A 26347-nucleotide genomic window follows, 5' to 3' on the forward strand; every position below is an offset into this window, starting at 1 on the left:
TTCATTTCAACAAAACAAGTATTTTCTTTTCATGACGTAGAAAAAATATTTTCTTTTATTTCAACAAACTATTTATTTTCTTTTTTTGATGTAGTAAAAATATTTTCTTTTATTTTAACAAAATTATTTACCTAAAAAATGAGTAATAAATTTGATTTGTGGTTTTAAAGATATGTGATTTAGTTCAATACTAATTAATAATCAAGAGATATGAAGTACAAGTGAAAGAAACAAGTGAATCAAACCAATATTACTCAGCAGTGGTGACCTCGAGCCAGGTGACCTCGAGATGAACTAAGCATAGTAAAGCAAGAACATTAAAAGTAAAGGATGATTCTTATGAACAGTAAGAGATAAAAGTAGGATAATATATTCTTTCCAATGAATGGAGGATCTTACAAATGATTGGGGTCCCCTTTATATAATAGGAAAAACCTAAATAAGGTACATTTCTATTTACGGTAAAGAATATTATTGGTACAATTGTCTAACCACCTAATACAAAATAAAACAATCGTATTATGAGATTTGCGCATGATCTTGGGAACGTGGTAGGAATCTTGCTCATTCTGTTACAAGTCTATAACGGTACTATTTCGGGGTCGAGCATACTCGGCTTCGGTATGCATCGTGTTCTGTCTTCGAACTCGGATCTGGTCCTTCGAGCTCGAACTCGACCTCGCCTGAACTCAGGCTTAAGACGGTCTCTCGAGCCTATAAATCGGAGGCATACGATTTTGACCGTATACATATAGTCCCCGCGTTTCTTACAATAAGATGATAAGAAACGACTTGAGTCTCGATGCTCCGACGCCTCGATCCTGATGTCAATCTCGTGATGTCAATGGTTGAGGTGACTGAAAGGTCACTTTTACGCAGTTTCCAGAGTCATTAATTTTAGACGACTGACGGTCGGCTATTTGGCTTCCCCCAATACGTTTGAGTTACCCCTAGAAATGGACCTACTTCACCGTTTTGCAAACTTTACTTCTCTTAATCTATGTCAAACGACTTCCGTTTCTTACCAAATTTTACAAACATATCATAATTATCATATTAAACTTGTACCGGGCTCCGGAACTAAAATATGGACCCGATACAAATGATTTCAAATATTATTTCTTTTTCTTTAATTCATAAACATTTCAGCAAAACAATTTCTTTCAAAAATTGATTTCTAAGGCTTGGGACCTCGAAATTCTTTCCGGGCATACGACCGAGTCCGATATTTTACTGTGGACCTCCCGGGATCGTCGGAACATAGATCCGGATCCGTTTACCCAAAATATTGACCGAAGTCAACTTAAATTAAATTTTAAAGGGCAAATTAACATTTCCATCACATTTCCACATAAAAGCGTTCATGATATACGCCCGGATCGCACACGCAAATCGAAAAGTGAGGGAAAAGGAGGCTTCTAAGGCCTCGGAACACCGAATTTACTCATAAAACAAGTGATGACCTTTTGGGTCATCACATCCCTCGAGCTCGAACTCGACCTCGCCTGAACTAGGGCTTAGACGAATTTGACCTTATAAATCAGAGGCATACGATTTTGACCGTATACAAAAATGATTACTTTCTTTTCATGATGTACAAAAAGTATTTCTTTCATTTCAACAAATTGGATATTTTCTTTTCATGATGTAGAAAAAATATTTTCTATCATTCAACAAAATGTGTATTTTTTATTCATGTTGTAGAAATGATACTTTCTTTTTCAACAAAAAAAGTACATTTTTTTAGTTGCCGAGCTCAAATTTCAGCATGATTCTTGTGTGAAAGAGTAAAATAGCACATTAGATAGTTCCGTTGGGTATGTGTGAATTTTTAAAGAATAATTAAATTTTTGAAGAAAATAGAATCCCGGGAGAGGGGGGGGGGTGTGAAGAAAACGTGAGGATTTTGGGAAAGGTAGATGAGGAAAATAGCATAAAAAATATTTTTCTAAAAATATTTTATACTCTCTAATCAAACACTAAAAAACAATTTGCGCAAAAACTATTTCACTCACCAATCAAATAAGAAAAAATAAATGATACAACACTCATTTTCCATGAAAAATATTTTTCGTATCAAACAAACCCAGAATGTGACATCTCATATGTACAATTTCCTCAAGTGAGAAATGATGACGAAGAAAATACAAATATCAGTGGGTTAAATTTAAAGCTATAATATCGAAAGCAAATTATGCGTCATCGGAGATTTTTCTTTATAATAGATGTGCTCTTTGTCTGATATTCAAAATTCTACGTTTATTAGTTTTCTAGCTGAGGTCGAAACCATTGGCAGCATACATCATCTCAGCTTGGTCCAATTAATTGGCTTCTGTGCTGAGAAATCTTACAGACTTCTAGTATATGAGTTTATGAGCAATGGATCGCTAGACAAATGGATCTACTATGGAAATCAAGAACTCGTTCTACATTGGAAATGCAGGAAGAAGATTATTCATGACATAGCCAAAGGATTAGCCTACCTCCACAAAGAATGCGTGCAAAAAATTCTACATTTGGATATTAAGCCTCAAAACATTCTATTAAATGATGATTGTATTGTTGATATTATTTTGTTATTGAATATTTGTATAGTTGTTGTGGTTGGCGTTGTTGTTGTTATTAGCATTGTTGTTGTGGTTGTAGTTGTTATTAGCGTTGTTGTTGGTTAATTGTTGTTATTGGTTAATTGTTGTTGGTTAATTATGGTTGAATGATAGCAATGTAATGTTGTCGTTATAGGATGAATATTGATTGTAATTGGCATGTGATGTAGCACACACACACACATATATATATATATATATGAAGCATTAATTTAAATGATAAGTAATAGAATAAAAATAATTCAAATGCATATACTTGAAATAAATTTCAACAAAAGAAACACACTTTGTGTACTATCTATAGTAATAAAGCAATGTTGGTTCAAGAAGTTCACCAGCAAAGACCTCTACAAAATAAAATGTACTCATATTTATAGTGTCAACAAAAATAAACATCTTGTTCAAAAGGTCTTCACCATTCACTTTAATGATTCAAATTGATTTGTGGCCACCATTTCCAATTGCATCACCTGTATTTTCCTACACATTCAAAATGAAAAAATTAGGAAACAACACACACACACACACGAAATAGTATAAAAATTAGAAGCTACAATTTACAGACCCTTCAAAAGGATTGGAATATATATATATATATAAACTAGTACAAGATCTCAAAATCACTTATCCATTAATTTTCCACATTTCCCTATTTGGGAAGGATGTCACTGCTCCAAATTTAATGTTTAAAGCTTTTCTACGATCGCTTCTCACGAAATATATAAAAATTAGAAGGACAATTGACAGACCCTTCACAAGGATTGGAATACTCTTGTCAAACACAAATCTTTAACTACTTCCTATCGCTAAGAAGCTCAAAGCCTCTGCTTAAATATAATCTATGTTACTACAGTTTCATCATTTGCATTCTATAGTGTTTTCTTTTTTCTCTTTAGAGCACATTTTTCTGTTTAAATTTGGTGTTGGTAACTAAGTTTACAATGTCTTATTTTATATCCTATTGTTCAGTGTCTGTTACAGGTCAATTTTATATGCTTAAGAATCTTGAAATTTTCTTTTTGTGCCTCAAGTCATTGTATTAAACCTTGTGTACTTATTAAGAAATCATTATACATGAACTTAAACTATTTATAGATAACACTGTTCCAAAATGATCTCCTCAAAGAAACAAAATACCTCTTGAGATACCAACAACCAACAAATATTTTTTCTATGGTCTACTTTCAAACATTATGACTCCTAGAATCTTAGTCATGGCAATAGATTCAGTTTCCTATCACACACTTATAGAAAACATGATTTTGTAAGTTACTTAAGATTAAGGTAGTTTTTGGAATTGTAAAATATAAATACCTTTTCAATACTCGGGGCATGAGTTGAGCCAGAAGAATGTTGTAGATTTTTGTCTCTCATAGCTCGTGCACTACTTACATCAACCGGTGAAGGAATATTACATCCAACACACCCTTATATATCATGAAAATCTAGTCCAGGGTTGTTTTTCACCAATTGACTAAAAAAACATCGCATTTCTTCCCTCATCATTTCCTTCATTTCTTCCTTCAGAGAAGCTATTTCGTTGGCATGCTTCTGTTTAAGCTTGGTGATTTCTTCATCTTTTTTCAGAGAGCTTGTCGTCACCGATCTACCATAGCATCTAACCCTACCAGGCTGCTCCTTTCCAAATACAACCCTAAATGCATCATCTGTTGTTTCTCTAGAACTTTGGCGATTCTGAAGTTCAGACTGTCAAAAAAATATTATTACCCATCACTTACAAGTCAAGATAGATCGAACACTAAAATAAGTTTTAACAAGTCAAGTCAGATTAAATAAAAGTTTAACATACCTCAAAATTTAGCCAAGAATGTCAATAGATTTTTCAGTGACAATGATCATAACCATTTTAATATGAAGTTTCATTTTGTAGAATTGATTTTTTCCCCAAGTACCCACATTATTCTATTGCCAAACTTCTTCATATTATCATGTTTTCCTCTACAAACCGGTGGATAAATTTACACCTTGCGACAACCACAACTGAATTCACCACAACATATTTGCAAAAACTTCCTTTATAGGCTCTAAAAATTGTTTTATAATAACAAGGACAAGGGAATTTCTTACCCCCTCAAGCCTCCAAAAATAAAGAATAAAGCAACTGATGGGATAACAAGTATCCAGAAGAGAAACATTAGCCCCATAGTTGGAAGAACCTTTCACCAAATGAAATGTTCCATAAAAGTCAACAAAGAAAAAAATAGTTGAAAAATAGTTGTATCCTGCATTTATAACCAAGATTTTTTTGAACCATCTACTTATAACACTTCCCCAGTTACCATCAACCATATCTGAATGTAACCCTCTGGCTATCTTTCAGGTCCAACTACTTTCTTCTGAATGCCTTGAAGAAGCAAGAAGAGTGAATGCAGCCCAGAAAAGAGAAGAAAGCCTAAGGAAAACAGCTGCTGAAGCAAAGAAGAGATTGAGGTGGCTACTGATTTCTTTTCTAACTCTAAGATGATTGGCAAAGGGGGCTATGGGAAAGTTTACAAAGGCAACCTTGATCATACCTCTGTTGCCATCAAAATTCTTCATCCTAATGCATCACAAAATAAAGAGGAATTTTTAAGATGCACAATCCTCTCTCCAACTTCAAGTTGTGGGAGAGACGATTAAAAACATCAATTCAACATCAACACATGTAGCGCTGTCATGAACAGGCTGTTGGGAAAAAATACAGTGGTGATTTGCGTCTATTTTTGAAGGAGAAGAGGGCTTTGAAAGAAGGTGATGGAAGGGTTGGGGAGCATATTAATCCTACAGCTGCTGCACAAGCTTCAAAATCACATCAGGGGGATCATGAGTATACTGAAAATCCGTTTAAGACATCACATGTAGCAGCTGTTGCTAGTACTACTATAGTTCCTGTTGAAACAACTTTTGCTAGATTTTCACAGGATGTAGCTGTTGCTGGGCAGAGTAACTCATGTCCAGTCGCTATGGACAATGTTGTGCTTATGAGGAATAATCAGAAGAAGTCAGAGGCTGTGCAAAATCTTGAGAAATCTAAACTCGAGGTGCAGCGCCAAGTGGAGGTTAATGAGCAGGCTGGTGTTTCTACAGGTCCAGGTGCTAGACAAAAAGGACAGGGGCAAACTAATGTACAACAATTTGCACATGAGAAGGCAAAAGCTGGTGCGACAGATGGTGATCGGCCTACTGTTAGATTGGGTAAAACAACTGATAAATCAACAGGTGTGGAAGCTAAAGATGCTACTCAGCTAATTGCTAATCAATCTACTGCTGGTGCACAAATAGCTCTTTTGAAGGATGGAAGAGAGATAGTAAAGGGACGCCAAGGCCTGCGGACGCCTGCAGGACTACCTCAGGTCTCCGATGGACTGAAGGTAACAACCCCTAGCTAAGGTCTGTATGCTCCAGTGCCGGGATCTGCACAAAAGAGTTCAGAGTGTATTATCAGTACAACCGATCCCATGTACTGAGCAAGTGTCGAGCCTAACCTCGGCGAAGTAGTGACGAGGCTAGGACACAACAAACAACATAACCTGCAGTTAAACAGTATCTAGCAGAATAACAGTAATAGAAGTAATTCAAAAGTATGGGGAGGGGGCAACATGCTTTGGGGAATAACAACGTAAGGAAATATGGAAATAATGGGATGAAACAATTAAGGCGCTTGTATCAATAGTAACAAGAAATCACAACAAGTAGGCAAAGAATGCACGACATCACCCTTTGTGCTTTTACTCTCAATCCTAACTATGCAATCAATAAAGAAAATGTGCACGACATCACCATTCGTGTTTTATCGCTCTTCCTCAATAAATGAATATTAGAAATGTGCACGGCATCACCCTTCGTGCTTTATCTCTCTTCCTCACCATATCCATCAATATCAATATAAATGTGCACAGCATCACCCTTCGTGCTTTATCACTCTTTCCTTACTATATGCATAACCAGTAGGGTTATCTCATATATGAAGGCTCGGTGTATGGTTGATAAGGGATGTTTGGTCTATTTGGCTTATGTTCGTGATTCTAGTGCCGAGGTTCCTTCTATGGATTCTATGCCCGTTGTTCGTGAGTTTTTAGAGGTATTTCTTTCAGACCTGTTGGGGATGCCACCTGACAGGGACATTGATTTTTGCGTTGATTTGGCTCCGGGCACTTAGCCCATTTCTATTCCACCATATCGTATAGCCCCGCCAGAGTTGAAAGAATTAAAAGAACAGTTGCAAGACTTGCTGGATAAAGGCTTTATTAGACTGAGTGTCTCGACTTGGGGTGCGGCGGTGTTGTTTGTTAAGAAGAAGGATGGGTCGATGAGGATGTGTATAGATTATCAGCAGTTGAACAAAGTCACCATCAAGAACAAGTATCCATTACCGAGGATTGACGATTTGTTTGATCAGCTTCAGGGTGCCAAGGTATTTTCGAAGATTGATTTGAGATCTAGCTACCATCAGTTGAGGATTAGGGCATCCGATGTCCCTAAGATAACTTTTTGCACTCGGTATGGGCATTATGAGTTCTTAGTGATGTTATTCGGGTTGAAAAATGCCCCAACAGCTTTCATGGATTTGATGAACCGAGTGTTCAAGCCTTATTTGGATTCCTTCGTGATTGTCTTCATTGATGATATTTTGATCAATTCCCGCAGTCGGTAGGAGCATGAGCAGCACCTTCGAGTCATTCTTCAGACTTTGAGGGATAATCAATTATATGCTAAGTTTTCGAAGTATGTGTTTTGGTTGAGTTCAGTTGCATTCTTGGGTCATGTTGTATTAGCAGAGGGTATTCAGGTAGATCCTAAGAAGATTACGGCAGTCAAGGACTGGCTTAGACCCACATTAGCCACAAAGATCCGGAATTTCTTGGGTTTGGCGGGCTATTACCATCGGTTTGTAGAGGGGTTTTCATCTATTGCAGCCCCGATGACCAGGTTGACCCAGAAGGTGCCTAGTTTAGGTGGTAGGAAGAGTGTGAGCAAGCTTTTAGAAGCTCACAACAGCTTTGACTACCGCGCCAGTGATGGTATTGCCCATAGGTTCAGAACAGTATATTGTGATGCATCTCGTATTGGACTTGGTTCGATGTTGATGCAACATGGCAAGGTTATTGCATATGCTTCGCAGCAGTTGAAGATTCATGAGAAGAATTATCCAGTTTATGATTTGGAGCTAGCATCCATTATTCACGCGCTGAAGATTTGGAGGCATTATTTATATGGCATGTCATGTGAGGTGTTCACAGATTACAAGAGTTTGCAATACTTGTTCAAGCAGAAGGAGCTAAATTTGAGGCAGAGGAGGTGGTTGGAGTTGTTGAAAGACTATGATATCACCATCCTGTATCATCCGGGGAAGGCTAATGTAGTGGCCGATGCTTTGAGTAGGAAGTCAGCCAATATGGGCAGCCTTGCGCATATTCCGGTCGGTGAGTGGCCAGTTGCTTTGGATGTTCAGGATTTAGCCAATCAGTTTGTGAGGTTGGATGTTTATGAGCCCAGCCGTGTTCTAGCTTGCATAGTTGCTCGTTCTTCATTATTTGAGCGTATCCGAGATCGGCAGTATGATGATCATCATTTGCTTGTCCTTAGAGACACAGTGTGGCACGGAGGTGCCAAACAGGTTACAGTTGGAGATGATGGAGTTTTGAGGATGCAGAGTCGTATTTGTCTGCCTAATGTAGATGGACTTCGTGAGTTAATTCTAGATGAGGCCCATAGTTCCTGGTACTCTATTCATCCGGGCGCCGCTAAGATGTATCAGGACTTGCGGAAGCTTTATTGGTGGAGGAGAATAAAGAAGGACATTCTATGTAGCTCGGTGTTTGAATTGTCAGCAGGTAAAGTACGAGCATCAGAGAATTGGTGGTTTGTTCCAGAAGATTGAGATTCCTGAGTGGAAGTGGGAGCATATCACTATGGACTTCGTCTTTGGACTCCCACAGACTCATAGAAAGTTCGATACAGTGTGGGTTATTGTGGATAGGCTAACCAAGTCAGCGCATTTCATTCCTGTGGCGGTTTCCTATTCTTCTGAGGGGTTAGCAGAGATTTATATCTAGGAGATCGTTCGTCTTCATGGTGTGCCCGTGTCTATCATTTCTGATTGAGGTACGCAGTTTACCTCGCATTTCTGGAGGGCAGTACAGTGTGAGTTAGGTACGCGGGTCGATTTGAGCATAACATTTCATCCTCAGACGGACGGAAAACCCAAGCGTACTATTCAAATTTTGGAGGATATGCATCGAGCATGTGTTATTGACTTTGGAGGTTCTTTGGTTCATTTCTTGCCATTAGCAGAGTTTGCCTACAACAACAACTACCAGTCGAGCATTCAGATGGCTCCCTATGAGGCATTATATGATAGGCGGTGTCAGTCGCTGGTTGGGTGGTTTGAGGCGCGAGAGGCTCGGTTGTTAGGTACAGATTTTATTCAAGATGCCTTGGATAAGGTTAAGATCATTTAGGATAGGCTTCGTATAGCTCAGTCCACGCAAAAGAGTTATACCGACCGCAAGGTTCGTGATGTGGCATTTATGCACGGAGAGCGAGTGTTGCTTCGGGTATTGCCCATGAAGGGCATGATGAGATTTGGGAAGAAGGGCAAGCTAAGCCCTAGGTTCATTGGTGCTTTTAAGATTCTGGATCGAGTAGGAAAGGTGGCTTACAGACTTGCGTTGCCACCAAGTTTTTTAGCTGTGCACCTAGTGTTTCATGTGTCTATGCTTCAGAAGTATCACGGTGATCCATCCCACGTGTTAGACTTTAGCATTGTCCAATTGGACAAGGATCTAACCTATGAGGAGGAGCCGGTGGCCATTTTGGACCGGCAGGTTCGTTAGTTGAGATCGAAGAGTTACCCTTCTGTTCATGTTTAGTGGAGAAGTCAGCTTGCTGAGGCAGCTACCTGGGAGTCCGAGTACGATATGCGGAGCCGATATCCCCATCTTTTCCCCGACTCAGGTACTTCTTTTATATGTCCATTCGAGGACTAACGGTTGTTTTAGAGGTGGAAGATGTGATGATCCAAAAGGTCATCACTTGATTTAAGAGTCAATTCTGCGTTCCGAGGCCTTAAAACCCTTCGTTTATCTGGCCTCGATTTGCGTGTGTGGTCCGGACGTATATCCGGAACGCTTTTATGTGAATATTTGATTAAAAAGCTAATTTTGCCTTAAAAATTAAATTTAAGTTGACTTCGGTCAACATTTGAGTAAACAGACTCGGACTTATGATTTGATGGTCCCGGAGGATCCGTAGTAAAGTATGGGACTTGGGCATATGCCCGGAATTAAATTCCGAGGTCCCAAACCCGAGAAATAAATTTTTGAAGAAAATTATTTCACTAAAATTATAAGAGTTTCTAAAAATTTAAAGATGTTTGAATTTGATGGTATCGGGCCCGTATTTTGGTTCTGGAGCCCGGTATAGGTCTTATATGGTATTTAAGTTGTGCCTGTAAAATTTGGTAAGAAACAGAATTCATATGACGTGAATCGAACTCGCGGTTGTGAAATTTGAAACTTAAGAGTTCTTGAGATTTTTCTTTGATTTTGATGCTAAACTTGTAGTTCTAGGTATTATTTTGGCGATTTGATCGCACAACAAGTCCGTATGATGTTTTTAGGATTGTGTGCATGTTTGGTTTGGAGACCCTAGGGCTTGGGTAAGTTTTGGGTAGGCTTCGGAGTGGTTTTAACTTAGAAAAAGTTGCAGGCTTTTGTTGTATCTGGTGTCTGATACACCATGCTTCACGATCGCGTAGTCACTCTCGCGATCGCGAAAGGGAAACTATGCTAGGGGTGAATTTGTTCTATGCGAACGCGAAGACAGGGACGCGAACGCAGAGCACTGGGGGGGCTGCTCTACGCGAACGCGACCTATGTCCTGCTAACGCATATAGTAAATAGGGGTGGGTTGGGGATTTATCATTTCTTCTACGCGAACACGTACGTTGGTCCGCGAACGCGAAGGTCAGGGGGGCTTACCCTTCGCGAACGCGTGGAAGAATTCACGATCGCATAAGCCTGAGGGAGGCGGCCCTTCGCAAATGCGACAGGCTCATCGCGAACGCGATGAAGGCCTGCCCAGTCTTTTTAAAACATTAGCAAAACGGGAATTTAGCCCACAACTTCATATTTTCAAAACTAGAGAGCATTGAGGCGATTTTCAAGAGGCAAGTTCTTCCCCAAAGTATTGGTATATGATTCTAAACCTTTTTCTTTCGATTTCCCTTTGCATTTCATCGATCTTCATCCAAAATTCTAGGGTTTTTATGGTAGAAATTGGGAATTTGGGTAGAGTTAGGACTTTTTGAATAATTGAAATTTAGACCTCATTTTGGGGTCGGATTTCGAAACTAATTGCATATTCGGGCTCGTGGGTCAATGGGTGATCGGGTTTTGGTCCAAACCTCGAGTTTTGACCAAGCGGGCCCGGGTTCGATTTTTGACTTTTTTGGGGAAAATGATAGAAAACCTACAATTAAGCATTGGGTATGAATTCTTTAGTATTTATTGATGTTGATAAGTTAATATTGACTAGATACAATTGAATTGGAAGTGGAATCAAAAGGAAAGGCGGTGTTTGAGGCTTGAGTTTGGCCGTGGAAGTTCGAGGTAAGTGTTTGGTTTAACCTTAGCTTGAGGGAATATGTGTTGTGCCTTATTTTCTATGTGCTAGTGTAGTGTACGATGTATAGATGTGGTGACGAGTATCTATAAGTTGGTGTCAACCATGCCCATGAGTCTTAAATTGTGATCATTGTGTTTCTTGATAAATACTACTAATACCTAAATTGTTGATTATCCATGTTGAGCAAGACTTAGGATTATCTTCGTAGTATTTGTTTATTGTTGAGCAATGGCTCCAGTTGGGTTCAATTGTGAAGTTAATTATTGGTACAAGTTTGGTTATAGCTGATTCCCTTGCTGGGACGTATTTAATTCTTATTGTTGATTCCCTTGCCGGGATGTATTTATTCTTATTGTTGCTTCCCTTGCCGGAACGTTGTTGTTGCTATTGTTTGGGTGAGGAAAGAGTGATAAAGCACGAAGGGTGATATCGTGTATATTTACATTGATATTGATGCATATGGTGAGGAAGAGAGATAAAGAACGAAGGGTGATGTCGTGCACATTTCTAATACTCATTTGGTGAAGACGAGCAATAAATCACGAAGGGTGATGCCGTGCATATTTTCTTTATTGATTGCATAGTGAGGATTGAGAGTAAAAGTATGAAGGATGATGTCATGCATTCTTTGACTACTTGTTGTGATTTCTTGTTGCTATTGATACAAGCGCCTTAATTGTTTCATTCCGTTATTTCTGTGTTTCCTTATGTTGTTTTTCCCCAAAGCATATTGCCCCCTCCCCGTACTTTTGAATTGCTTCTATTACTGTTATTCTGCTAGATACTGTTTAACTGCAGGTTATGTTGTTTGTTGTGTCCTAGCCTCATCACTACTTCGCCGAGGTTAGGCTCGATACTTACTTAGTACATGGGTTCGGTTGTACTGATACTATACTCTGCACTCTTTTGTGCAGATCCCGGTACTGGAGCGTACGGACCTTAGCTAGGGGTTGCTGCCTTCAGTCCACCGAGACCCGAGGTAGTCCTGCAGAAGTCCGCATGCCTTGGCGTCCTCTTCCTAGCTTGTTTCTTTCTGTTCTTTTCTATTTCAGAGACATATATGTATTTATTTTGTTCAGACCCTATTTGTAGTATTCTTAGATAGTCCGTGAGATTGTGACACCAGTTCTGGATGGTTTATGTTTATGGATTCGTATTGGTATTAGCTTAATCGTTAAATTTCGTTCTTCCGCATTATTATTTCCGTTGTTTATAATATGTTAACTTACAATTGTTAAGAGATTAAAAATAAAAAGGGTAAATTAATTGGAATAGTTGGCTTGCCTAGCTTTCACTAGTAGGCGCCATCACGACTCCCGAGGGTGAAAAATTCGGGTCGTGACAAAAGTAGACATATTTTGTTCGGTTTTTACCTAGAAAACCTACTGAAGTCGGTTGAAAATCTCATTTTTTCCCTAGAAATTTAAAATTCCGATCGAATTTGGTCGAAAATTTCAAATGGAATTTTACAAAAAATTATAAAATTATTATATATTTAAAATTCCGACCAATGTCGTTCACTATTTGAAAAATAAATTTTAATTAATACTAAACGATTTCAGTCGGTATATTTATCTTTGTTGTCCGTCAATGCGTTGAAATAACCGATCATTTTCGGTCGGAAAATCGCGACCAATTTTGGTCGCAACACCTTAGCGACCATTATTTTTCCGACTAATTAAAAACAGTCGGAAATCGATCGCTTTTCCCCAAATTCCGACCAATATCGGTCGATTTTCCTGGACGAAATTAGCCAGGTTTTTAGTAGTGTGCAAAAGTTGCTCTTATTGATCATAGTATATAATTTTCCCTTTCCATCTATAATAAAATTCTGCATTTTTCCATTTCTAAGTAAGTTCCACCTCAAATTATGCAAGTTCGCCATCATTTTTTTAATCATTTAAATCGAATTACAAGTATTGGTGTGGGAACTTTAGTATTTTTCTTTTTGTTGGTCAAAACGAACTATTGTATATTAACTAGTAAGACCATTACAGACATAGTGCTATCAAAAGCACTTAAGTTGCCGAGTTGGGCCAAGTATTTATAAATACTAGTCGATCTCATATTTATCTAGCAACATTTGTTCCATCTTATCTTTTACTCATGAATAATAGTAACACAAAGGTGGAACTGGAAGATACATAAATGTATAAAGAAATTGACCCACTTCATAATTTCTTCTTTAATTTTTGTTGAATTGAGCCATGTGATCTGAGTAATTAAGGATTTCTTAGAGAGAAATTGAGTAGAAGAGGAAGAAGAAACTATTTTATTCATCTACCAATTGAAGGCTGATACACAGCTTATATACAGACCTCTCTCAGCTCATACACGTGCACATCACATGACCTTTTAACTAACTCTAAAACTGATTTTAACTAATAACTATGCCAGCTAATCATAGTTAGTGCTAGTGCTAACAGTGCTAAAAGCTAATGTTCTGCACCACTCCATTTCTGCTTCATCACTCCACTTCTCTATATTTCATTACTCCCCCTCAAGCAGGAGGGTGAAAGACATCGAGCACTCCTAGCTTGGAGAAAAGAAGATGGTGTTGACTAACTTCCAAACCTTTTGTAAGAAGGTCTGCAAGTTGAGACTGTGTGGCAATGTAGTTGGTCTCAATAAGTCCTTCATTTACTTTTTCCCGAACAAAGTGACAATCAATATCTATATGTTTGGTACGCTCATGGAAAGTGGGGTTTGCAGGAATCTGGATGGCTGCTTTGCTATCACAGTGAAGTTGAATTGGTTTGGAAACTACCACACTTATGTCTTGCAGTATGTATAATCCTTCCTTTTCTTTACCAATCCCCAGAACCTTCCCATTGAAGAGCCCCTGGAATACACAAAAATCAGGAAAGAACAAAGCCACACAATAAAGTTGTTTGGTTATCTTGGACACTGAAAGTAGATTAAACTTGAAATCTGGCACATAAAGTACATTCTCAAGCTTGTAGCTTCCCAAAATCACTGGATCTCCTATACTTGTGATTTCTACTCTACCACCTGTGGGAACCTGCACTCTATTGTTATTCTGATTTCTTAAGGTTCTAAAGGTGGTTAGTAACTCCTTGTATGGTATAATGTGGTGAGTTACCCCTGTATCTATTATCCATTCACAATCAAAGTCATTGGATAGCAGTGAGGTCATACCTGCCATGTTACCTGTTATGTTATCTGCATTATCACTAGATGTTGGTTTGTTCAACATGTTCAGTATCTGCTTGTATTGTTGTTCAGTGAAGAAGTGACCTTGTGTTTATGATGTCTTCATGCTTTCTCCTGCTACTATGGAATTAGCATAAGGTCTGAATCCACTAGTTTGTGATCCTTTCTTTTTTTCTTTTAAAATCATATGGGTAACCAACAATTTTGTAACAATTTTCCTTCAAATGTCCCTTATAACCACAATTCTCACAGATTATACCAACTCCAGGCCTTTTAAGTTTAGGACCCTGGTAAGTTCTCCCTGCCAACATTGTCAATGGCTCCTTGTTAACATCTACTACACCTAACAATTTTTGGCTCTCCTCCTGAGAAACAGTTGCATAGGCTTCATTTACAGACACTATAGGTCTCCTTGCAAGTAGATTACTTCTTAGATTACTGTAGGATTCATTAAATCCCATAAGGAACTGCAGCAACCTTTGTGATCTCCAATGGACTACATAAGGCAGGGATTCTTTACAATCACAGGAAGGAAGTGGGGCTAAGACACTTAACTCATCCCAACAATCCTTCGTTTTAGAGTAATACGAAGTAACAGACTCAGTTCCTTGCCTCAAAGTGGCAATTTTAGTTCACAAATGAAATATCCTAGTTAAATTCGATCTATCAAATCTCTATTCAAATTCACTCCATACCTTCTTAGCATTAGACGCATACACAATACTGGCCATTAATTCCTCCGCAACAGTGCTTCCTATCCATGACAGAACAATAGCATTGCACTTCTCCCATTGCTCCGCTAATTCACCCTTGTACATGCTTTTAACATAGGTTCCGTCCACAAAACCTAATTTTCCTTTGCCTCGAAGAGTTAATTTCATTGCTCTACTCCACAAAGTGTAATTGTTTGGTTATGTGAGCTTCAGCTGTATTAGGATAAACCTAGGCGAATCTCCAGGTTGAAGATGTAGCGGAAGTAACTTCATTTCCTGCCATTTTTGGTGAAAAAACGAGCTTCACGATCCTCTGCAATCAGCCAGGAAACTACACAAATTATGCTTTGTGTTCTTCTGTAGGTCTCGATCTCTTTCAGTGCATGTGTTGTCCTTAATTCACCCGCTCTGATACCATGTTGAATTGAGCCATACGATCTGAGTGATTAGGGATTTCTTAGAGAGAAATTGAGTAGACGAGGAAGAAGAAACTGTTTTATTCATCTAGCAATTGAAAGTTGATACACAGCTTATATACAGACCTCTCTCAGCTCACACACGTGCACATCACATGACCTTTTAACTAACTCTAAAATTGATTTTAACTAATAACTATGCCAGCTAATCATAGTTAGTGCTAGTGCTAACAGCTAATGTTCTGCACCACTCCACTTCTGCTTCATCACTCCACTTCTCTATATTTCATTAATTTTGCCAGAGAATCCACAGCTGCATTTTCTTCCCATTAAGATGTGCTAGGAAATTCGACTCTCCAACTACTCCATTAATAACATACAATCATGAAAATATTAAAATATGTTCTTGAGTTACCATTAATAAATTCAATTATATCAGTCGAATTTACTTTCACTTTCAGAGATTGCGGACCTCGATCAAGCAATTCAACACTTGTGTGGTTTGCCATGGTAATACTAGAGTAATACTCTATTGCACCCGGTCTCCGCTACTATTTCTGACTACTCCACCTAGACCACTTTTTGCTAGTTTTATAAGAAGCAGAACCATAGTATTAAGTTTGAAATAACTTTAATTTATTCCAAAGGTCCTTTAGAAAAAGGCTATAAAAACAGTTCAGGAAAAATATGCATGGTTCTTTCTATAAGCCATCCCAAGTCGTTATTTTTTACTTCAATTTTTAGGTTTTTCTTTAAATAATTTTAGATATACACTAAATGTGTAAGAGCCAAACTTTTCTAATAGAACGATAATAACTAGTTTCATCATGGAAAATTTTGTAAATTTCCTTAACTCAACAAAAAACATAGGAAGTTTCTACAAATTAACGCAGTCCTCAAGGGAGACCTTACACAATTTATAGGAACTTTTCTCCTAGTTATTTCCAAGTTTTTTTTTTCTTTTCTTATTTTTCATAATTTTTTTATCTCATGCAAATTGAATTTACTAGTACTGTTGAGAAAATAACAGAAATTTTAAAGGTAGATGTCACAATATAATTTTGAGCTTTTGTTGAATGGCTAATACTGAAATTTCAAACTATCTAGGTTAGAAATTATAACCTACGTAGTTTACCTAACGATTGTCTAGCTAATAGAATCCTTCAACAGAAAACTATAGTACTAATTCTTTATAAAATTTGGGTTGATAGGAAAATAGGGAAGTTTGAAATTGTTAACTTCAAATTATGTTATGACGTTATCTTCATATATGTAATATTAGGTGGCGTGGCTGCATTTAAAACTGTCAAATCTGTAGGCTCAAGCAAGTTGCTCAGAAAAACCAAAAAACAAGTGCACAATTAACACGCTAAAGAAAATTTCTAAGTAATTCATTTGGTGACTGTTGACTCAGACCAAGTCTCCCTTGACGCCTCATTCATAGTACTTGCATTATATTCTAAATATAAATACTTCCAAAATCTGAACGATAATTCGCATATTTCACAACTACACAGTATTTTTCGTCTTTCATTTTCCTCTCGTTGCTATCTTAAGTTTTAAGAATATTCAAAAAACATTCAAGTTTTTTTAAGTTATGAATCCCTCAGCTCCAAGTTATGATTATGTTTCAAAATCTCCACTGCCTGATTACGGCGAAAAGCCGACAACTGGAATCCCTGTGGCAGCAGCGAGCTATGCTCCTCAGTTTCAAGCTAATCATAATCCTGGAACTTGGTCCACTGGACTCTGTGACTGTTTCTCCGATGTCTCTAACTGTACGTTGTTTTTCTCATTTTTTTTTTTTTTTTGCATATTTGCGTGATTTTTTTCCATGTATGATGATGATGTTATTATTGGAATTCTTTTCCTAAGTTTCTGATTATTTTTTCCAGGTTGCATAACTTGCTGGTGTCCCTGTATTACATTTGGACAGATTGCAGAGATCGTCGACAAAGGAACAACTTGTAAGCAACAGTAAATTAAACCACTAGGAGTAACAGTTATTTTGTTTGTCGTTTTTCCCCCAAAAATGGGCAATATGAATTTATCATTTGTCATTATTATTAATTTCAAAGTTACCTGACGGATTATACTAAAGTTCTATGCACTGTAATACGAAACATATCTGCATAACAAGGCCACGAAAAATATATGTGTGTTTCATATAAAGTAAATGCTTCTAAATTATAGTACAATATAAAAGTTTTTATGTGCTTCGCTAGCATTTATCTCTTTTACTGTATATATAGCACTAAAATTCGTTAAATATTTAACCTTACTTCATATATCATGGATTAACAAAATAGATTGAAGTGAGCTCTTCAATTCTAGGGAATGATGCGAAAAAGAATGAAAACTTTGGTAGAAAAAAATAGAAGAAAAATAAACCAAAAGAATAAATAATTGAGTATGATATCTTCTTCTGCTTTTCTTTTTGTTTTTCTGACAAAAATGATGCTGTCTAGTGGGGGAGCTATCCTTGTCCATGGGCTGTCAATCAATTGACATCTCTTAACTGAAAAAATTTCCTATGTAAATAGATAAAAATTACCCCATCCTTCTCATTTTAGATTAGATAGTTTGATTCGACACGGAGTTTAAGAAAAAAGAACAAGACTTTTGAAACTTGTGATCTTAAAAGTTTAAGGGGTAAAAAGTTTGTGGGACCATGACATTTGTGTAGCTATAAAAACTTCTCATTAAGGGTAAATGAGTAAAATGAAAGAGTTTAAAGTTGAATTATTTCTAAATTTAGAAATGTGTCATTTGTTTTGGAACAGACTAAAAAGGAAAGTACCTCATCTAATATAAAACGGAGGGACTACACACTAAGGGGTCGTTTGGTAGGGCGTATAAGAATAATGCTAAATAAGGTACATTAGTAATGCATGAGTTAGTAATGCAAACATTAGTTATACAGGGAATATTTCTTATGCATTGTTTGGTGTGGTATTAAAAATTAAAATGCATTGCATAATTTTTAAGAAATTTAATTGTTTACCAAAATGCCCTCCATATTCTATAACTTAAGGCACTTTAAGGATAATTTTGTCTTTAACTATGCTACTGCATGCATTAATAGCCTTTGTATAGCTAATGTCATGATTTTCTATGCATTAGCTATACATAAGATAATACCAAATAGAGTGTATAACTAATATAACTAATGCTTGTATTAGTTATACATTGGTTAAAAAGTGTATCAAACAAAGCATTACTAATACACAAAGCTAATGCATGCATTATTTTCTCTAGCACACTCTACCAAACGACCTCTAATTCTCTTAACTTCATCGTGTACTCCCTCCGTTCCAATTTATGTGAACCTCTTTGACTGGGGATGAAGTTTAAGAAAAAATGAAACTTTTGGAATTTGTGATCCTAAACAAGTCAAGAAGGGGCCAAAAATATTTGTGGGGTTCTAAAAGCTTTTCATTAAGGGTAAAATTGTAAGTTTAAGCTAAATTGTTACCAAATTTAAAAATGGGTCATTCTTTTTTAAACAGACCAAAAAAGAAATAGGTTCACGTAAAGTGGAACAGAGAGAGTATTTACTTTTTATATTTCGACTCCCCTTATTAAACTCTGACTCCGCGACTAATTGTGATGGTGTTGGTTGCAGCTTGTGGGGCAAGTGGAGCTATTTATTTCCTAATAGAAGCATTAACAGGGTGTGGATGCATCTATTCATGCTTCTATCGCACAAAGATGAGGAAACAATACATGTTGCCAGAGAGCAGTTGTGGAGACTGTATGCTTCATTTCTGCTGTGAATGCTGTGCTTTGTGTCAAGAGTACCGTGAGCTTAAACACCGTGGCTTTGACATGTCTATTGGTAAATATTCCTCCACCAAAGCAAAATCTGTATTTCATTTTTATTTGACTTTTTCTTCTTTTTACTTTCTTCAAAAAAGGAATGGCATATATTTTCAATTCTTTAGTGACATGTTCTTATATCCATAGAAATATCATAATATCTTTAAGATAATATATTTTAAGGATATACTTTTGGTGAATTTGTCAAAAATCTATTTCATTTCTTTCTTATACTTTGTAGGCGGCCGTGAAACGACCACTATATCTTCATGTTAAAAAAAGAATGGCATCATATTTCAATTATTTTTTTAATTTAAACTTCTCCCTTTACATGTAGTGGCTTAGCTTGTTCATATATTCATAGAAATATCACGGTAAGTTTAAGACTATATGTTTTAAGAATATACTTTTGGTATGTGTATCAAAAACAATTTTCCTTTTTTTTCTTTTCTTAAACAACGCATTCAGTCAAACAACTACTGTATCTTCTTATTAATATCTAAAATTGATGAGATACTTATCGTTCTTGTTTGACAACATACAGGTTGGCAGGCAAATATGGAGAACCAAAACAAAGGAATCGGGATGGCTCCGGTAGTTCAAGGAGGAATGACTCGATAAATGGATAGCTTCCTTTTGACTTGTTCAGTGTGATATATTAATGCTCTCTTTTTGTCGTTTTTCTTTTACTTATTGGGGGAGGATATTAGTTCCAAGATGTAATATTGGTTGTCGAGTGATGTATAATATGAATATTTTCTTTACTGTTCTTCTTTTTCCTTATGTCTTTTATATTCTTTTTCACTTTCTATGATAATCTTCTTTACTGAATACTTGTAAGATTTGTACTACTACCTATCTTTTGGTGTGGATGAACAATAACTTTCCCGGGTGGTATTGTAGCTATTAGTTGACCTAACATTTTTCTCACTGCACGAAGAAATTGTTTCAAGAATTCGCAATTAAAAAGTACGTAATAAGAATAATCAATAATTGCAAACGTAATAACAACAATCAAAAGGAGCTGCTATTGGAAAAGAAAATATTATTGCAGGAATTGAAGAACGACTGGGACTGTTATAGTCACTACAGGAAATCATAGCTACGACGATATTTAATTAATGACATATATAATAAATGTCAGAAAAAGACCAATTTTGTGACATTTTTTAAGAAACATCGTAAAATGAGTGACATTTAATAAGAAATGACAGAACTGTTAAGACATTTAAGTAAAAATGTCACATATTCATGAGTATTTACTGACATTTACGCTAATGAAGGAAATTTTCCTACTTTTTAATTTTTAATCGTTACAAATTGAAACTAAAAACATTAAGGAAGGCCTGTCTACTGAAACCCTACCAATCTCTTCCCATCCTCAACCCCCAAATCACGATGCCAATGTTTTATATTCACAAAATTGTCAAGGTCCCCGTGAAACCGTAGCCGCCTACTACTAATTTTCTGTTGAACTAACTTCGTATATCTATCTGGCACTATCAATCTCTTGAAGTTTGGAGTTGCGATCGGTTAGCGAATAAGCCAATCCCAGCGTGACGCAGAAAATCGAAAGGGGAGATGACCAGGTTGGTGTCTAGAACTCTAAACGTGACAGAAGTTTACCAAAATTTAGGCATTTGGTTGAGCGTCATATTTAATCTATTCTCTAGTATACTAATTTTCTGTTGAACTAGCTTCATATCTTTTGGTTCATTTTATTAAGGTTCAGGTTAGGGTTATTCATTTGTGATTTATGTTCTATTTTGTTCATTGGATTGAATTTCCAGTTAAATGCCTTTAACAGGGTTGCAATCTTTTCTCATATCTTCGTTCTATTCCATTCCTACCAACTGTTTGAGTGAATGCCTTAGAGGATTAGATTATTGACATTGTTTGGGTGTTCAATTTGTTCTTACTATTGCAGAACCCTGAAATCCATTAACCACATATGGCATACTGATGCATAGTCGATGCAAAAGGTAAATGAGTTACTAAATTATAGGGCTATCCTTTTCACTACTACATTGCGTGATGCTATTTCCAACAGGATATGAACATACAGTCACTTATCTTCTGTTAAGAGTTGTTTGGTTGTGCTTGATGGTGACTCTAATCCAAACAACACGGCAGATTGGATTGGAAAAGAAGCTTGTGGATACTTGTTCGTGAGGGAAAAGGTAAAGGCCATTATGATTATGTGTTTGATAATTTAGATAGTAGATGGTGTAAGGTATCTTAAGATATCAACTTTATCGACAATTCAAGTTGGATAAGGAACATTGCCATTAATGTTGGGACTGAAATTGATCTATATATCATTCTGACGAATTGAAGAGCAAAGAAGGATTTAGCAAGCCTTTACAATGATACTAGAGATTGTTAGTTCCTCTTCCGCACCACACTAATATTTTCATGTTATTTCTCTTTGCTTTAGCTTATAGAAAGCACTGTCCACCATTCTTGGGACATTGAAATTTGGAAGTTAGGAAAAGATTGCCAAAGATGTTTTGTCACCTAAACAGCTGGCTGAGAAGGGGATATCATCTGTCAAACACTTCCTACATTTGTATGTAATTCCATCTTTGTTAGTGGAGTTATCTTTTGCATAAGCTTATAATGCCAAATTGATACATTGCTTTTGAGATTCTAATGTTGAATTGGTTTTTAATCACGTTGCTCTTGCAGAAGGTAGCCGCATGACTTTATATACATTTTCAACATATCTTACGAGGTATAATCACGTTGTTATTTTTGCTACTTAGTAGTAATTTCCTAAACAAGTTTGGTGATGATTCTTTCCTTTTTTGATTTCAGTTCTTGGAATACTTTAAAAGAAAGCGAGAGCAACTAATGTAAAGGAATGGTTGACTTGGGGAAAACATGGAAACTAAAGCTTTTTCATCAGAAGGACGATATTAAAGCTATGACCAGCGTAGATTGTTTTGGACGTTTAAGGGAAAAGTTATTTAATTGTATGTTGAAGTAACTTATAGTTGGTTCAAATTCTTTGTAGTGTACTGGAAAGTATTGAAATAGGAATGGATGTTATTGTGAATAAATTATTGTTAATCTATTATTTTCTTTAATATAAATATGTCTTTCATTTAATCTTTAGCCATGACTAATATAATTATTTTCACATTCACATTATAAGTCAGAAACTATAAATAATTAAACGACATTTATATATATGTCGCAAACAAGATAGGTTAAGTACCCAAATTAGTGACATTGAATAAATGCCGTCACTAAATGTCACAAATTATTTGCCGACATTAATCTAAGTGTCAGAAAAAAAACGACATTGAACGTTCCGACATTTGATTTAAGTGTAAAATAAATGTCAGTAAATGATTTTGTGACATTTATGTTACTTATACCGACATTTATTAAATGTCGTCGTATGTCATATTTCTTGTAGTGAGTATTCCTCTTTATCCTTAAGGTACTTACGCTCTCACTATTTTGTTGCTAGGTGTAGGCATGTCAAGCCCAAAATTTGGGTGGGAAATGATTGAAACTCCGGTATTAACTCTCTGTATCTTTGATAGCTAGTTTAATTAAGGGATTTTTTCGTTTTCATATACTTTTTCAAATTTTATTATAAAAAATATTCATGTTTAGTAATTTATCCGACCTAAACAACTTTTACCTATAAAATATATACATTTGTTTAAACTAGAATCCTTTCAGTTGTAGTCTTCCTTATTTAGACACGGAATTTTTGGGATTGCGTATATCTCTTCGGAGATTTTACCGACGCAATCATCACAACTTAATCAAGCCATTGTATTTGTAGATTCCTGCTATAACGCTGATTTCTCTGATAATCAAATTATATTCTCTGGTTTTCTCTCTTTCCTCTGGTTTTCCATAATCGAAGGTTTTGAAAAACAAATTGCAAACAATTAGCTATAATTGTATTGAAATTCGCGACATAATGTCAAAATTAGTGATTATGCTTCAGCTAAATGGTCACCGGTATAGCGTTGGGAGATATAAAAACTTTGATGTTGATGGAATTGTAGTCAATGAATATTCAAATTATAGTCAATTGCACTCCGCAATTGCAGAGCATCTAATGATCTATACCTCTTCAAAAATTATTGAAATCAAATACACTGTCAACTGCAATTCTCCTCCAATGGAAATTCGGGACGATATGGGAGTTCGAGTATATATGGAGAAGAAAAGGGAAAACAAAAACTTAGGAATGTATCCGCTGTGTATAACAGTGCGTGATTTTGATATGGGATGCAGTATCTCAAATTCGAGCACAATTGCAGGTTTGCTATATTTTTTTAGTGCTAATATTTTGTCAATTTCACGTGTTTTACAATTTTTGCAACTTATCTACATTATATCTACATTATTTCCAATGCAGAAATAATGTAGAATATAATTTCACGTGTTCTACAATTTTTCTACAATTTTTCTACAATAATACTACATAACAATTGTAGTACAACTGTTATATCTCTTCAAGTATTCTGTTAAATACATAATACATAAATATACAGAGGTCTGAATTGAAGATTCTTTTAATTGAGTGCAGGTTCATCTCATTGTCGTATGTCTAACGTAGTACAATTGTCAAGCAATTGTAACACAATTGGAGAAGTATCAGGAACAGTGAAGTTGATTGATAGGCCAACATCTCCAGAAATTGTGGAATATGAAAGTATCATCATAAGAGAACATTCCTCAAATGTTATTGAAGTAGGCCAAGTTTACCAAGACAAGCAAACAATTGTCAGCGATGACACCAGAAACTGTAATGCTTCAGCAATTCTCACAAGTCCAATTGTAGTTCGTTAACCACCCGAAATCCATACGAGGCCCCCGGAATCCTCAAACACGATACGAACATAGTCTAGCCTTCAAATCACATCAAATAACGCTAAAAACACGAATCACATCCCAATTTAAGCTTAATAAACTTTAAAACTTCAAACTTCTACAACTGATGCCGAAACCTGTCAAAACATGTGATGACCCAAAAGGGTCATCTCGTGTTTTAGAACCCAATTAGGGGTTCCGAGGCCTTCAAGACCTCATTCTCTTTCTACTCGATTTGCGTGCGCAGTCAGGGCACGCTTACAGAAAGCGCCTTTATGTGAAAATTTGAGGAAAATGCTAATTTTGCCCTTAAAATTGAATTAAGCTGACTTCGATCAATATTATGGGTAAACGGACCCGGACCCATGATTTGACGGTCCCGGAGGGTCCGTAGAAAAATATGGGACTTGGGCGTATGCCCGAAATTGAATTTCAAGGTCCCTAGACCGAGAAATGAATTTTTGAAGAAAATTGTTTAACTGGAAATATAATGGTTTTTAGAAATTTAACAATAATTTATTTTGATGGTATCGAGCCCGTATTTTGGTTCCAGAGCCCGGTGCAAGTTTGATACTGTATTTAAGTTACATTTGTGAAATTTGGTAAGAAACGGAGTTTATATGACGTGATTCGGACCCTCGGTTGTGGAAATAGAAACGTTAAGAGTTTTTCAGATTTTCATTGATTTTGATGCTAAATTCATAGTTCTAGGTTTATTTTGGCAAAGTGATCGCGCGAGCAAGTCCGTATGATATTTTTAGACTTGTATGATTGTTTGTTTTGGAGGCCCGAGAGCTCGGGTGAGTTTTGGATAGGCTACAGATGTTGTAGACTTAGAAAATCTGGTATTTTTGCTGCAGTAGCTATTCTGGTGTGTCCTTCTTCACGTTCGCGAAGCTACTCTCGCGAACGCGAAGGGAGGGCTGGTCGGCTGAATTTTTCTTTTTCGCGAACACGAAGGCCTGTTCGCGAACGCGGAGTGATTGGGGCTTTACCCTTTACAAACACGACCGGCACATTGCGAACGCAAAGCATTAGGGACCTGGGGGAAGGGTCAGACTTCCTTCTACGTGAACGCGAGCATGGGCTCGCGAACGCGAAGGCCAAGGGGGTAAATCCTTCGCGAACGTGATGGGGGTTTCGCAATCGTGTAAGCCTAGCAAGGCAGCTCATCGCATTCGCGAGGACACTGTCGCGAATGCGATGAACACTGTCACCCAGTTCATAAACTATCCCAAATAGGGACTTAGGTCATTGTTTCAAATTTTCAAAAGCTAAACGGCCTAGGGGCGATTTTCAAAAGACAGTTTTTTCCCCAAAGTGTTGGTAAGTGATTCTAAACCATTTTATATCAATTACCCATTTGTATTTCATCAACTTTCAACCTAAAATCTTGTTCTTTAAGGGTAGAAATTAGGGATTTTGGGAGAATTGGGAATTTTACAAATTTGGGAATTTAGACCTCAATTTGGGGCCGAATTCCAAAATTAATTGCATATCCGGGCTCGAGGGTGAATGGGTAATCGGGTTTTGGTCTGAACTTTGATTTTTGACCAAGCGAGCCCGGGGTCGGGTTTTGACTTTTTGGAAAGAATGTTGGGAAATCTATAATTTTTCATTTGAATTGATTTCTTTGGCTTCAATTAATGTTAATAAGTTAATGATGAATAGATTCGGGCAGATTGGAAGTGGAAACTAAGGAGAAAACGGTATTTGAGGCTTGAGTTTGGCCGTGGAATCTAGGTAAGTGTTGTGGCTAACCTTAGCTTCAGGGATTAGGTATTGTTTGCCCTATTTTCTACTTGTTAGTTATTAGTAAGACGTATTGGTGTGGTGATGTCACGATCCAAACCAATGGGCCGTGACAGGCACCCGGTACCTTACTCAACTGAGTATCAATGTAACGTATCTTTCATATCATTCTATTATAGGTAAATGGACCGGGGTAAAGCATGAGGGAATACAAACTTATACATATGAAGTACGATCCTACAAGACTAAAATAGCCACTCGGGTACTGAATATGGGCCAACAAGGCCATACAATCTTTTACGTGCATGACATCTGCCTACAAGCCTCTAAGAATACATAATTTTCATAAAGGTCAGGACAGAGTCCCTCCATACCAAACAATACACGTCTAAATCAT

The 26347-nt window shown here is 36.8% G+C and overlaps 1 protein-coding gene and 1 long non-coding RNA gene across 3 annotated transcripts; both read left to right on the forward strand.

The window, feature by feature from the left end:
• The first annotated feature begins 17024 nt into the window (after positions 1–17024).
• LOC107811547 (protein PLANT CADMIUM RESISTANCE 2) lies at positions 17025–20120 on the forward strand. Its single transcript, XM_016636502.2, has 4 exons — positions 17025–17315; positions 17433–17504; positions 19163–19375; positions 19901–20120. Exons 1-4 carry the CDS (start codon positions 17135–17137, stop codon positions 19975–19977), a joined length of 543 nt encoding a protein of 180 aa, XP_016491988.1. The 5' UTR covers positions 17025–17134; the 3' UTR covers positions 19978–20120.
• Positions 20121–20693: 573 nt separating this feature from the next.
• Positions 20694–22451, forward strand: LOC107811544 (uncharacterized). Of its 2 annotated transcripts, none has more exons than XR_012702159.1 (6): positions 20694–20945; positions 21284–21338; positions 21422–21536; positions 21794–21925; positions 22045–22090; positions 22174–22451. It is a non-coding gene; the product is annotated as an uncharacterized LOC107811544 (long non-coding RNA). The 2 variants fall into 2 exon arrangements; XR_001653935.2 differs by having other exon boundaries at positions 20806–20945; positions 21407–21536.
• The last annotated feature ends 3896 nt before the right edge of the window (positions 22452–26347 follow it).

This window comes from Nicotiana tabacum, chromosome 18 (assembly GCF_000715075.1).
Source record: "Nicotiana tabacum cultivar K326 chromosome 18, ASM71507v2, whole genome shotgun sequence".
NCBI lineage: Eukaryota > Viridiplantae > Streptophyta > Magnoliopsida > Solanales > Solanaceae > Nicotiana > Nicotiana tabacum.